Below are 14,583 nucleotides of genomic sequence, written 5' to 3'. Positions count from 1 at the left end.
GTGCTAACGACACTGTAAATTTCCAAATTCAGACTCGACTTCAAGTAGAAATTATTCTATTTATCAAGTAAAATACGTCTTTAAAATAAAGTGTTGAAAACCCTCTTCTTTTTTGGTTTGTGGTCAAGATACAAAAACTCCAAAAATTTAAAGTTTATTTCAGAATTGAAACTAGCCTAACATAATTTTCTTTCATATAAAGATACCCATTTTTAAGTTGAATCGCTTAACTGTAAGGACAAAACGACTTCACTGACAAAAAGACTTTGTCGACTTTTGAACAAATGCTATTATAAACAAAATTCGCGTTCATATTTTAAGGACATGAAATCTTTGGCTTCACGACATTATTCTTTTCAATGTACAAAGCAATTCACATCCACTATTTTAACTTAGTAATAACATAATAACTTGAGAATATTATAATAACATAAAAATGACACCATAAACGAGTCAAATGCTAATATTAAATAAATTTACTGACAGGTTATCTAAAGACTTATCCACATTTCAATAGAAATATGTCGAAATTAAAAAAAGCTAAACATAGCTAATGGCGATTTCGATTGGGAAAAAAGGTGCAACATTCTCGAAATTGATTGCCACATATGAAGGACACTGTCATAGATTTTGGATCCTGTATCCCTCAAAATGTTATGAATTAATAATTACTTTGGAATGACACTATCATTTGGGCGATAAAACAATGAGGGAAAAAGTAGTGTAACACCAAGGCAACATATTTTTTGCGAAACGAAAACGCCCTAAGAGAGTCATGAAAAAAGCCAAAAAAAACTAAATGCATTTTTCCCGCTAAACGACTTAAAAAAAGCCAAATCTATCGGGAAAATAGCTAAATTGGCAACGCTGGTGTCAGACCCCATAAAGTAAACTAGTATAACATTTTAGGTCATTCTGGAATTCTGAGTGAATCTAGAGATGTCCGTCCGTCTGTTGAAATGCGTTTCGAACTCGACTATAAAAAGGAGGTCCCTTGTCTATGAGCTTAACATAACATCGGGCAGCACTCAGTGATAAGAGAGAAGTTCACCACTGTGGTATCACAATTAACTGAATAGTCTAAGTGAGCCTGAAATATTGGGCTGCTACTATACCTAACCTAACCTACCACCTGTGGAGTGAATAGTCTAAGGTAGCCTAAAAAACCTAGTCCCCCAGGCCGCTCTCAACTACATTATAAAATAATTAATATTAAGGTTTAAATTTTAGCACAATTCATTTGTAAGTCGTACAATAAAAATAGATTTTTCGCATTAATTTTGCTAGTTCTCCAAATTCCAAGTATTTGCATGACTTAACTGAAACGATCACAGACATCTGCATCTGCAAGATGAGTGCCAACAAATCACCGCTCTGAAATATCCGCCCATTTGTCAATCATTTTGAAAATTACTTTATCGTGAACTACTGCTACTGCTTTATTTAAATATCGTTTTCAAATTGCTAATTGCATTGCAATTCGATTTCATAAAACGAACAATAACAAGAAAATGGAAAATTAATGGTTCGTTAAATGTTTGGCTCAATCGAAGCATTTAATTGAATATTTATCGTAGTTGACTATATTAGAATTAATATTCGATTGTTAGTTAAACTGCAGAAAAAAACTGAAAATTTTTTAAAATACATTGTTATGCATATTCAATTATTACAGTATTTTCTTTTAAATTATATGAACATTTATGAAAAAAAAAAACACTCAAAAGCATTTCCCAATTTTTCCCTTGTATGGGCGTTGCCATCATGTCATGGCCATGATGGAAATTTCCGATGATATAATTATCATGAACAAAAAAAAAGCAAAACCCGAGAAACACAATCATATCATTTTTGTCCAACAAATACTGATAGCATTTGATTTATGTAATAATTTATTGATGTTCCACTTCTGTCACAGACATATGAAAACTTCACAACAATTTTGTTCATTCATTATTCCCTCATAATTAAATTATCACTCTTGGCTGTGTTGCAGAAATAAATAACGACAATTAGAGTAGGGTAGCGATAATAGCCATCCTCTTTGAATGAGGATATGAGAGTCCTATACTACCGATTAGAAATGACAATAGTAGAATAATAATAATGGAAATTTTTATTACACTGAAAAAAATATTGTCGGGAGGCCAAATAGGCGCTTAAAATATGAATTGGAATTTTGCTAAGCATAGAAGAAGCATTTATCTGATGTAAAGATTTTTCCTTGTCCAAAATCGATGAACTGTGCAATGATGTAGTTTTTCCCCATAGCTGTGTGATTCGAGGTAAAAATGGGTATCATAACATTCGTGTGACTAAGGTCAACTTAGCTTTAATAATTATGAAAAATTCTTCAGATTTAATGTCTTTAATATTTTTGACTTTTTATATCTTGATTACAAAAGCATAAAGCTTCCAAAAATACACTAAAAAAGATTTACTTGGATCCCATAGTTTTGACCTTCCGGTAAGGATTTTGGTATTGAATCCGATTCCGGCATCTTTAAAATAAAGACGTTTTTAGAGGTCATATCTATCCCTAAATCTAAGATCTATAAAATTAAAATTACGGGACAGATATCATATATCGAATTTTCAGTCTCTTTTTGTGATATAATAATGAAGCTATGCACGTACAAACAAATGACAATTTAAAAATCCAAATGATCACAGATGTTTTAAGGAAATAATAACAAAAAAATAAAAAACTCAAACCAATCATGCAAAATCCTCAAAATAAATACTTGCCTATATATGAAGCTTTTTTATTTATTTATATATATTTATAGAAAGATGATTCCCACATCTTTTCCTCAGTTCAAAGACATACAACTTTAACGGAAGGATGCAAATTTCCAATATTTTTGCCCCAAAATTTAATGAAAAAATTTTAAAGCAAAGATTATAAACATTCCCTTAATTAAAATTTCATTAATTTAAAGAAAATGTTGTCAACTATATATGATAGTAGTAAAGAATTAACAGGTTGGCTGATAAGTCCCCGGTCTGACACATAGATGACGTCGCTCGTATTAAATGCATATTATTTTTATATAGTACCAACCTTCAAATGATTCGTGTCAAAATTTGACATCTGTAAGTCAATTAGTTTGTGAGATAGAGCGTTTTTGTGAAGCAACTTTTATTACTGTGAAACAAAAAATGGAAAAAAGGAATTTCGTGTTTTGATAAAATACTGTTTTCTGAAGGGAAAAAATACGGTGGAAGCAAAACCTTGGCTTGATAATGAGTTTCCAGACTCTGCCCCAGGGAAATCAACAATAATTGATTGGTATGCAAAATTGAAGCGTGGTGAAATGAGCACGGAGGACGGTGAACGCAGTGGACGCCCGAAAGAGGTGGTTACCAACGAAAACATCAAAATAATCCACAAAATGATCTTGAATGACCGTAAAATGAAGTTGATCGAGATAGCAGAGGCCTTAAAGATATCAAAGGAACGTGTTGGTCAATGTTGGCTCTGTGCAAAATGGGTGCCGCGCGAGCTCACATTTGACCAAAAACAACAACGTGTTGATGATTCTGAGCGGTGTTTGCAGCTGTTAACTCGTAATACACCCGAGTTTTTCCGTCGATATGTGACAATGGTTGAAACATGGCTCCATCACTATACTCCTGAGTCCAATCGACAGTCGGCTGAGTGGACAGCGACCGGTGAACCGTCTCCGAAGCATGGAAAGACTCAAAAGTCCGCTGGCAAAGTAATGGCCTCTGTTTTTTTGGGATGCGCATGGAATAATTTTATCGATTATCTTGAGAAGGGAAAAACCATCAACAATGACTATTATATGGCGTTATTGGAGCGTTTGAAGGTCGAAATCGCGGCAAAACGGGCCCATATGAAGAAGAAAAAAGTGTTGTTCCACCAAGACAACGCACCGTGCCACAATTCATTGAGAACTATGGCAAAAATTCATGAATTGGGCTTCGAATTGCTTCCCCACCTACCGTATTCTCCAGATCTGGCCCCAGCGACTTTTCTTGTTCTCAAACCTCAAAAGGATGCTCGCAGGGAAAAAATTTGGCTGCAACGAAGAGGTGATCGCCGAAACTGAAGCCTATTTTGAGGCAAAACCGAAGGAGTATGTTACTACCAAAATGATATCAAAAAATTGGAAGATCGTTATAATCGTTGTATCGCTCTTGAAGGGAACTATGTTGAATAATAAAAACAAATTTTGTCAAAAAAATGTGTTTTTCTTTGTTAGACCGGGGACTTATCAGTCAACCGTTATGTGACTGAACTTTGTCCCTCGCATACAAAAATATAAGAATAGTAACAGAATAGCAAGTTTGTCAAAATAAGCGGAAATACTGGTGTACCGTTTGTGCATTGAGTTTCACGGAGCAAGCAAGCATTACTTTTTTTCATGAATCGGACGTATTCTCATGAATTTGGTCAAAGTTGCGAGGTTTTCTCCGTCCAGGATGTAGGCCGAATTTAGATCCATTCATATCTATTTTATTACAATATTCCTGTATGTTAATTATTATATGATCAACGATTATATATGGTAACATAAGTACTATTAAACAATGATGAGTTGAGCAAATAAAACAATTTGTCAATAGCTGAACAAAATTTCAATAAAAAAGATGGTGTATAATGATTTTCATGGAAATTTACAATTGTGTAAGCAACATGAAAATGATTTAAAAGAAATAAAGAAACACTTGTCATATTTTAATTGCAGTCGTACTCGAAAGATTGGTTGCATGTCTAGATAGGTGATACTTGCAACACACAATGAGACGTATACCTAATGGCAGTTACTTGAATTGAATTCCATACACTGTTAGAAAAATATGTTTTTCATATGTTCCGATATAAACAAAATGTGTTTCGGGCACAATTTTTAAACACAATATATTTAAGTGCAAACATGTAATGTTCCTAAACTAACACAAAATGTTTGGGACACATATGTTAATATGTTAGAATATATTATGTTTGGGGCATGAATGTTTCATAAAAATAATATGTGTGAATGTAAACATATATAAATTTACAAATTTCGAGTAAACATATATATGTTGTGATACTTTATTCAGAGAGCGACAGAGAGAGAGTTAGTATAGAGAAAGAAATAGATATGCAAACCGGGAGGGTTGAATAAAAAATATTAACATAACACAGCGAGAGAATGAAATGAGAGCAATTTCTGTGAATGTATGTTGTTTCGGAAAACTGTTTTATAATAAGGCCAAAAATTTGGTATGCTTAAGTCTAAATATTATTTAATTTGAATAGTAGAATGAGTATTCGGAATAAAGAGAATAGATATTCGGAACCAAGAGAATAGACATTTGAAAAAAACAGCATATTTGTATTACAGAAAAAGATGCGAAGAACTCAAAAATTTCGTGGAAGTGAAAATTATGTGAGGGAATGAACATAATCTTCTTTGGGGAATTCTTCCAAGTATATACTATTCTTGGACTCAAAATGCTTCCAAACATATAATATGGTCACATAAAACAAACATATTAATGTTTCGGCGGTATCCAATAATATATGTGCTTCCTGCAAAATATGTTTGGAACATATGTTAGAGAAGCGATTTTTTTTGAGGGTGTAGGCAACAACGTTTTATACAGTGAACGATATGAACGATATAAAACAATTACACTTTTAATTAATTTAATTTAAATTTAATTCTACTTCCTACGAAACTTTGATTGAAGGAATCACAAACGTCACTGTATTTTGGGGTATACCAACAGAAGAGGTATATATCAAACGCTTTTAGGCCACTAATGAATTTGAGATGAGGTGAACAAAAAATTTTCTTTTTAAAATTTGTGGATTAACAAATAATGCTAGTTAGGTATTTTTCAAGAGATATTGTTGGAATCGTCAACCTTCTGCACAACTCATCAGATTGTGTCATGTCATATGGTGACATTTCAAGCTTCCTTTAATCATAAAAAATAAAATTCAGAGATGTTTACAAAAATGCCACCGCTGCAAACAAGGAGTAAAAATTATGAAGCAAACGCGTACGACTGGCACCTTCAAAGATAATTAAGAACCCAACGCCAGAGTTCTCGATAATGACAATTGGTTGATGGCTGAACGTGTAGAATGACTTCGATAGATCAAGATCCACGAGGACCGTCCTATGACACGACTTGCGCTGGTTGAGCCCTGTATGTATACATGCTGTAATGAGATGCAAAGCTGTTGTCTTGCACCGTCAAGTCGCCAAAGGTGACCGAGAACCCATCGTCCTTTGTATCGAGATTCGACAGGACTTTTACGGTTGACTACAACTTTCCTGTGTCTAAATTATATTGCTTCGGGAACTCTAACTTGTACTCGTCGACTATCTTACTCTAGATTTAGTTTCCTAATTCTAAGGTTAGCAGGATTAGCACGACGGCGTTTATCACGCTCGTCTGCGAGTACAGCCCCTTATGCTGAGAATTTGGACAATGGGACATTACCCTGGTGAGAATGCCATAATGGGCATCGAAGTCTCATAGCACCAGACGGTTATGCTCACACAACAGCCACTCAATATGCGGAGCACGACGGCGTTCATCACGGTCGGTTGCGAGTCCCGCCGCTTCTGCTGAGAAGTTGGGCCTCACCTGGACAATTCGATCAACGGGTATTAAGCGAGCGGCTGCTTGATGTCCCTGAGCACCATCTCGGCAACATAAACATGGTGGGGGTACGGGATCTCACTGAAGCGGCGATCGGTGTATCCTCTGAAGCCGTCCCAGTTAGCTTTCTTGTGGTTGATAAACGTCCAACATTCAGAGATTATGAAATCGAAGGTTTGATCAATGGTGAGAATAATGGTCGGGAGGTGACCTGATCACAATGTAATGAGGGGTTGCTGCGTCATTTATCAGATCGGGTGACGCTAAGGAAATATCTGGCAAACTGCTGCAAATCCTCACCGTGAAAAATGTGGAGTCATCGATCGGCTCTACCAAGCTATTACGCAAGTAAGAATGTCAACGTCTATGATGGGTATCAAAGTCTCCTACACACAAAAAATTTTTTTCCGATTAAATCACGAAATTAATTGATTCAATTAATTTTTAATTGAAATGTCTCCAATCACAGAAATAGTATCAATTAAAAAATTAATTGAAGGTCAATTAAAAAGTTAATTGATCCAATTAAAAAATTAATTGATACTATTATTTTTGTGATTGATTTTTGTTTCAATTAAAAAATTTGTTGAATCAATTAAATTTTTAATTGAATATTTTTAAAAACGCAATTTAAATTTTAATTGGAAAAATTTTAGTGAAATATTTTTTTGTGAAGCACCAATTGGTTATGCCCACGCAACAGCCACTCAATATGCGGATTATAACCTGGAGGGCGAGATATAGATATTGTGTATATACGAGTATTTGTCACTGTCTTGAATGAACCGCATATTTCATAACCTCTTAACGCCGCATTTTTTTCAAAAGAAAGCCAACTGGAACGACTTCAGAAAAGTCCCAGACTTTATAGCTACACCTATACATTCCATGTACGGTTCAGTAGTTTCTGACACAAGCGAAATAGGTCTATACAGCACAGAACGGAGTCATATAAAAGCCACGCTACCACCTCCATTCATTGTGCAATCCTTAAGTAGCACATTGTATCCATGACAATGGCGCAAGCTACGGTCAGAGATGGTCTGTATCAAACTTTTTTAGGTTTGCGACTGTCGCAAAGTTGTAAACGTCACATACGCGTCGTAAATGTAGAAAAAGTAACAAAAGTCGCAAACTCAAAATACTTTAGTTGCGTCAGCTAGGCAGCGAATTCGATGATATCCAAGACGATGGTATGTGCGAAGAAGTTTCAATTCTTAGGAATGTCCACATTTTTCGGTTTTAGTCCCCACATTTTCCCTATTGCATTTTGCAAGAGTACCGTGGATTTTCTCAACCTTTCTTAGCTTTAAGTTCAGTCTCCTGTCCAATATAACCCCAAGGTATTTTGCACACTCACCAACGGGAATTTCGATACCACCTAAGAAAATAGGCTTGACCGTGGGAAAACTTTCACAAATTTACACATTTTTCATCGCAGTTTTAGGTTGTTCGTTTGAAAAATTTTTACGTTTTAGGTGTATATATTTCTTCTTCTGCATTGTTAAGTATGGTCTTCCGTTGTATCTTGTGAATTCTATCACCTTTTTGTCCACCAGTAGAAATACTCAAGTTCTTCTTGAGCATTTCTCCCATTTGGTACTGAACGGTCATACTCGGTGCGAGTGGCAAGATTATGGAATTCGCTGCCACATCACCTGAAAAATTTTTCAATTAATCCTTCATTATTCAAGCGCAAATTACTTTTATATTTCTCAGACATGGAATGATCTGTCTAGGACCATCATACTGACAATCGATTTTCTTGATGTACCAATCTTTTGTATATAATACTTAATTTTTATTAAAAGATTGTGTGCTAGTATAGGTTTAATAGTTAGTTTTAAGTCAATTTTTCCTGAATTGTACTAAATTCTATCAACATGTTGTCCTATAGGGCGTTGGTTGATTAAATAAATGAATAAATAAATAAATTTCTGCAAAAACTCACAGCGAATGCTGTCAAACTAAATTAAAAAATGTTCAGGATTTCTTCTATTCAAAATTAGGTTTTATAAAGTAGGTTTACGACTTTTGCGACATACGTATTATACCGTCGCAAATGTATGTCGCAAAAGTCACAGTTTGTGACAGGCCAACCCTGGCTACGGTGCTGAATCAGGTTTCAGCAGACTGGACAGTACCGAGTTTAGACTAGTCGGTCAGCGGCTGCCACATAAGTGTACGTGTTATTTAGTTCGCCGTTTTGTTGGAGGAGTTGCATCTCGGTTTGCTTCTTCTTTGAGGTTTTCCTCCATCCCGGCTAGAAGCAAACCAGGATGCACCTCCTCCAAAACACAAAACGGGGAACTAAACAACACGTATACTGATGTGCAGCCGCTAGCCGATGAGTTGGACCCATCGGGTCGATTCAGTAATTAGAACCCGCCGACGAGTGATGTACTTCTCCCGACCGGTCGAACGATTAATTCTACACTTTCCAGTAAACCGCTGGTGAGATTTAAACAAGGTTAGGTTAGGTGGCAGCCCGATGTATCAGGCTCACTTAGACCATTCAGTCCATTGTGATACCCCATTGGTGAAGTTCTCTCTTATCATTGAGTGCTGCCCAATTCCACGTTAAACTCAATGACAAGGGACCTCCTTTTTATAGCCGAGTCCGAACGGCGTTGGTGTTCGGTCGAAGCAGGAATCGAACCCACGACCTTGCGTATGAAAAGCGGGCATCTACACGCAAAGAAAAAAACGTTTGGAAAACGTGTACCGAAAACGTTTTTCTTTTGTTAGAGTTTTTTGAATTGCTTCGAAAATTTTAAACTTTTATCACCAAAAAAATTCGTTTGTTACAAAATTTGTATTTTTTCAATAAAAAAAGTTATTTTTGAAATAACAACACAGTCCATTTCGTTTATATCAAACACTGTTCTTTTCTGACTTTAGGTCTTTAATAACACACATTTTACAGTTCAAAATTTAATATAGTACAATGTAATGTTGAACATTTTTTCGGAATCTTCCGAATATATCTGGAATATATGTAAAAAAAACAAAAGCAAAAAAAAAACTTTGGCCGAAGCAGGGATCGAACCCACGACCCTTGGCATGAGAGTCGGACGTAGCTACCACTGCTCCACGGTGCCAAACTAAATGTTTGTTTCTGTTAAATAAACTGTGTTTATTCGGTTCGTGGGCGCCGCAAGCTATGCTATATAAATATAACTTATATGGGTATTTATCTATGGATGACCATAACAGGTACATAGCTCAGTGGTTAGTGTGTTGGCTTACAATGTGCATGGTCCGCGGTTCGATTCTCCGTCCAGGCGAAAGGTAAAAAAAATTTATAAAATCGTATAATTTCTTCTACATTGTTGGTATTACAGGAAAAGGTGTTAAGAACTAAAAATCCTCGTGGATGTGAGAAAGATGTGAGGGACAATGCAATTAGCAAGAAAATAATGTTTTTTGAGCTAGTCTTTATGAAATTGTTTTTACATCCTGGAAAAGAATAAACGTTTATCACAAAAAGTATATACTTTTCTTCCAAATACACTTCCTTACAGCGAAAAGCAAATGAGAAACGAACTTTGTTTGTCTAAAATTTCGTTTGGGAGGAAAGAATTATTTTTTTGCGTGTAGAGATTTTTTTGAGATTTAAACAAGAGCCATAGATCGATACGAACGGCCAGAACTTGGCTGGAAAGTTTTGATGCACCATCGCTCTATCATTGGTTCGTTCAGTGTAGACCTCAATTAATGGAATATAGTTGGCTTCAAAAGAAACCTTGTCGTAGTTTTTCGCCAGGAAACCACAAACGTTTTTCACTGATGGAATAATGTCCCTAGTGGGAAAATGGCAAAAGGAGGGCGAACAAAATGGTCCATATTTGGATTTTGACCCACTGTTTATGAAGGCTAAGTTCATTGAAATGGTACCATAAATCAGTTTTTGTAGCAGAGAGAGTAGAATTTTCTATAAATATTGTGTAGAAAAGTTCCCGGACAAGTGGGAGTGAAAATATAACATCCTCGGATCCCGTTACTGGGAAAAATTGAAATCGTTTGACTGATTTTTTCATGGCATCAACAGCATTAAATTATACCAAGACTTACAATGCGCATATCTTTAAATAAGATTCATTAGACTGTGTTTTGTTTTTCGCATAACGACTTAAGTGCTATTGCTTTTTTGATAGTAACAAAAAAAAAAAATATGTCTCATGACAAATTTCCCTGAGCTGGAACATATGGCACACATCCCAGTTTAAAAAGCCGCAATGCTCGGATACCGTATGTATTTAATGGAAAAAATAACACTTGAAAGCGTTTCCCAATGACTTTCCAACGAGCCATGCTCATAATGTTCTCTACGTGATTGAGGCAAATGATATGGGCTGCGCCACTCCATAGACAGTTGCATTGCGTTGACAGCAATTAAATGACATAACCAAGCTTTGGACATATACAAATACCAGTTGAACATATTTTTCGTTTTTTAATTTGCCATCTTTTTTCTTTTTGCTTCATTTTTAGTATCTGCAACTACTGCTGCTGACGTTGGCGTTGCCGTTACTGACACATTCATATCCTGCGCCTGAAGAAAAATCCTCCACTCTGGACGATGTGGCCATAGATACTGATGAAGCTGCCAGTGCCAAAGACTCACAGCTGCACAAGAGGTCGGGTGGCATAGACTATGCCCTTCATGCAAAATCCAGTTTATTGTCCAGCCTGGGTCAAGCTTCAGCGTCTATAGCATCCAGTAGTTCGGGTGGCAGTAGCGGAGGATATGGCTATAAGCCCCATGGGGACCCGCATCATGTATGTTTGTTCCCAATTTGCCTATGGATTACCACATATGAAAATTTATGCATAAGAGGGTGTTGATGCTAATTTCTCGTTTTTTTTTCTCTTCTTTTTCTTCTTGCAGTCATATGGTGGCCATGGTGAATACGATCCCTGGTCATTGAAAAAAAGTGTACTGAATACCATATTCCAAGCAGTTAAGGCAATTACTGGTGGTGTAACAGCTCTTAAGGGTCAATTGATTAAGGGCAGTGGTTATGCTCTAAGTGCCAGTGGTAATCTGGTGGCTGCATCCGGAGACAAGGTTACCGATGTTGGCAAATACATTATCAATTCAGCCACATCTAAGATCCATCCCATACCCAGCGGCCATGGAGGTGGCGGCGGTGGTGGATTATTTGGTAAATTTGCTTCCCTATCTGGTGCTTCATCGGGTGGTAGCAGTAGTGGAGGAGGTGGCAAGCATCCAACCGTTGTCCATACAGAGAGTAAGTCAATAAAATTTTGCATAAATTATGAATGGTTAGGATTGCAAATGTTTCGATTCATGTCCATGTGAAATGGAGGACATTGCAAGTAAATTGACAATAATTGGATGTCCGATTAGTAATCAAGTTGTCGAACAAAGTGGCATTCAGGGCTAAACAAATGTGTCAACTATTCTATGGATCTTAAAGTGTACTATGCTATAACTAAAAGTTAGAAAATCATTCAAAGTTAGTGAACAAGTTTTAAGGAGACTCCATAGAGGTGTCCATGTTAAGTTATATTAAGTTAGCCGCAACCGGCCCTTCGAAGTAAATTTTAAAGGAATATTTTGCGTTAACTAAGTTAATGATATCCTTCACAGAAAAAAAGAATAAATAAGAATAAGACAGTCCTTCTAAAATATTCCAAAGGCTTTGAAGTTAATTTCAAAATATATGTGAATAAGAATTTAAATTTCTTGGTGGGATTTATCACGGCTTTTTCTGAGGTTATCGAAGAAGATGGAGCGAACACAACAGTTTTCTTTCAGCTGTGGTTTATTGCACCCACCACCATATAATCGTGATGGGGGTATAATAAGTTTGTAATAAGTTATATATATTCTTGATCAGGGAAAAATCTATGATTATATAATCAGATCCGTCTGTCTGTCTGTTGTAATCACGCTACAGCTTTCAATAATGGCGCTATCGTCCTGAAATTTGGCACAGATTCGTTTTTCGGTCCATCGGTCTATGGTTTCCTATACACGCAAAGAAAAAAAAAAACGTTTGGAAAACGTGTACCGAAAACGTTTTTTTTTTGTTTGAGTTTTTTGAATTGCTTCGAAAATACAAAATTTTTATTTTTTCAATGAAAAAAGTTATTTTTGAAACAACAACACAGGCCAATTCGTTTATATCAAACACTGTTCTTTTCTGAATTTAGGTCGTTAATAAGACACATTTTACAGTTCAACATTTAATAAGTACAATGTAATATTGAACATTTTTTCGGAATCTTCCGAACATATCTGGAATATATGTAAAAAACAAAAACAAAAAACTTGGTCGAACCAACGACCCTTGGCATGCAAGCCGGACGTAGCAACCACTGCTCCACGGTGCCAAACTAAACGTTTGTTTCTGTTAAATAAACTTCGTTTATTCGGTTCGTGGGCGCCGCAAGCTATGCTATATAAATATAAATTATATGGATATTTATCTATTGATGACCATAACAGGTACATAGCTCAGTGGTTAGTGTGTTTGCTTACAAAGTGCATGGTCAGCGGTTCGATTCTCCGTCCAGGCGAAAGGTAAAAAAAATTTTAAAAATTTATAAAATCGTATAATTTCTTCTACATTGTCGGTATTACAGGAAAAGGTGTTAAGAAGTAAAAACCTCGTGGATGTGAGAAAGATATGAGGGAAAATGCAATTAGCAAGAAAACAATGTTTTTGTTTTTGAGTTAGTCTTTATGAGATTGTTTTTACATTCTGGAAAAGAATAAACGTTTATCAAAAAAAGTATATACTTTTCTTCCAAATACACTTCCTTACAGCGAAAAGCATAGAGAAACGAACTTTGTTTGTCTAAAATTTCGTTTGGGAGGAAAGAATTATTTTTTTGCGTGTAGCCCTCATATAGACCAATCACCGATTTTACTTCTTGCGCTTGTAGAAGCCATAATTTATGCCTGTTAAAGCTAGAGGTTTTTAGGGCCATAAATAGGTGTTCCGAATATATTGTGTATCATGTTTTGATATTCCCCCCTTATAAATCCACCCTCAGAATTGGGGTTTTTTAAAACCACTATTTGGTGTGCTATATTTGGTGTCTACTGTTAAACCCGCCCTCCGATTTGGGATTTTTCAAAACCACTATTTGGTGTGCTGTATTTGATGTCTATTGGTGCATGTTTTTGGTATAGCTCCCATATTGACTGATCTCCCGATTTATCTGCTTGGGCTTATATAAATCCGACCGATTTCTGTTCTTGAGGGTATAGAAGGCTTAGATATTATGAAAATTGTTTAAACTTAAAGTAAAATTTCCAGATTTTACTTCTTGTAATAATTTGAAAAATAAGGGTAAAAATCTATAGACTTTAGATTTCAAATCAAGGCGCTATTTCATCATTTTCTTGCACAGTGGCACGAGATGTTTATGATTCCTCACTCAAACTAAAAATGTTGTTATAAATCCAGAATCTGATATAGTTTTCATATCTGCTTAGAAGAATATCTGTCATCAAAACCCCCGAAATTCTATATATTATTAAGTAATTCGCTACAACGAAGAGTTTTCAAAGGAAACTTCTACACTGAAAAAAATATTGTCGTGAGGCCAAAGATTTCATGTCTTTAAAATAGGAATGCAAATTTTGCTTAGCATAAAAGACGCATTTCTCTAATACAAAGTTTTTTTCTTTGTCCAAAAGTCGATAAACTCTTCAATGAAGTCGCATTGTCCTTATAATTAAGTGATTTGACTTAAAAATGGGTATCATTTTAACGGCAAAACCAGAATAACATTACAACTTTTTCCGGTAAATTGTATTATAACATGGTGGGGAAAGATCCAAAGCAACAATTGAATAAGTTTATTTTCTTTAAAAGAAATTATTAAAGAAAAGTAAAAGGGTAAACATGGCCATTTTAACGTGATAATTCATATTTATTTGTATTTCTAAATTAATGGTGTTACATGCTAGCA

General features: G+C 35.5%; 1 protein-coding gene across 1 annotated transcript in view; it reads left to right on the top strand.

Annotated features, from left to right (window-relative positions):
- The window catches only part of LOC142221753 (uncharacterized), a 76,698-nt gene that overhangs the window by 15,170 nt on the left and 46,945 nt on the right, over positions 1-14,583 (top strand). Inside the window, exons 2-3 of the mRNA XM_075291543.1 lie at positions 11,125-11,412; positions 11,522-11,885. Coding sequence (XP_075147658.1) covers positions 11,125-11,412; positions 11,522-11,885 — 652 coding nt within the window. The remainder of the gene's footprint in view (positions 1-11,124; positions 11,413-11,521; positions 11,886-14,583) is intronic.

This window comes from Haematobia irritans, chromosome 1, assembly GCF_050003625.1.
Source record: "Haematobia irritans isolate KBUSLIRL chromosome 1, ASM5000362v1, whole genome shotgun sequence".
Taxonomy (NCBI): domain Eukaryota; kingdom Metazoa; phylum Arthropoda; class Insecta; order Diptera; family Muscidae; genus Haematobia; species Haematobia irritans.
The sequence above is the reverse complement of the archived record's forward strand: the minus strand, read 5'-3'. Positions and strand labels throughout refer to the sequence as shown.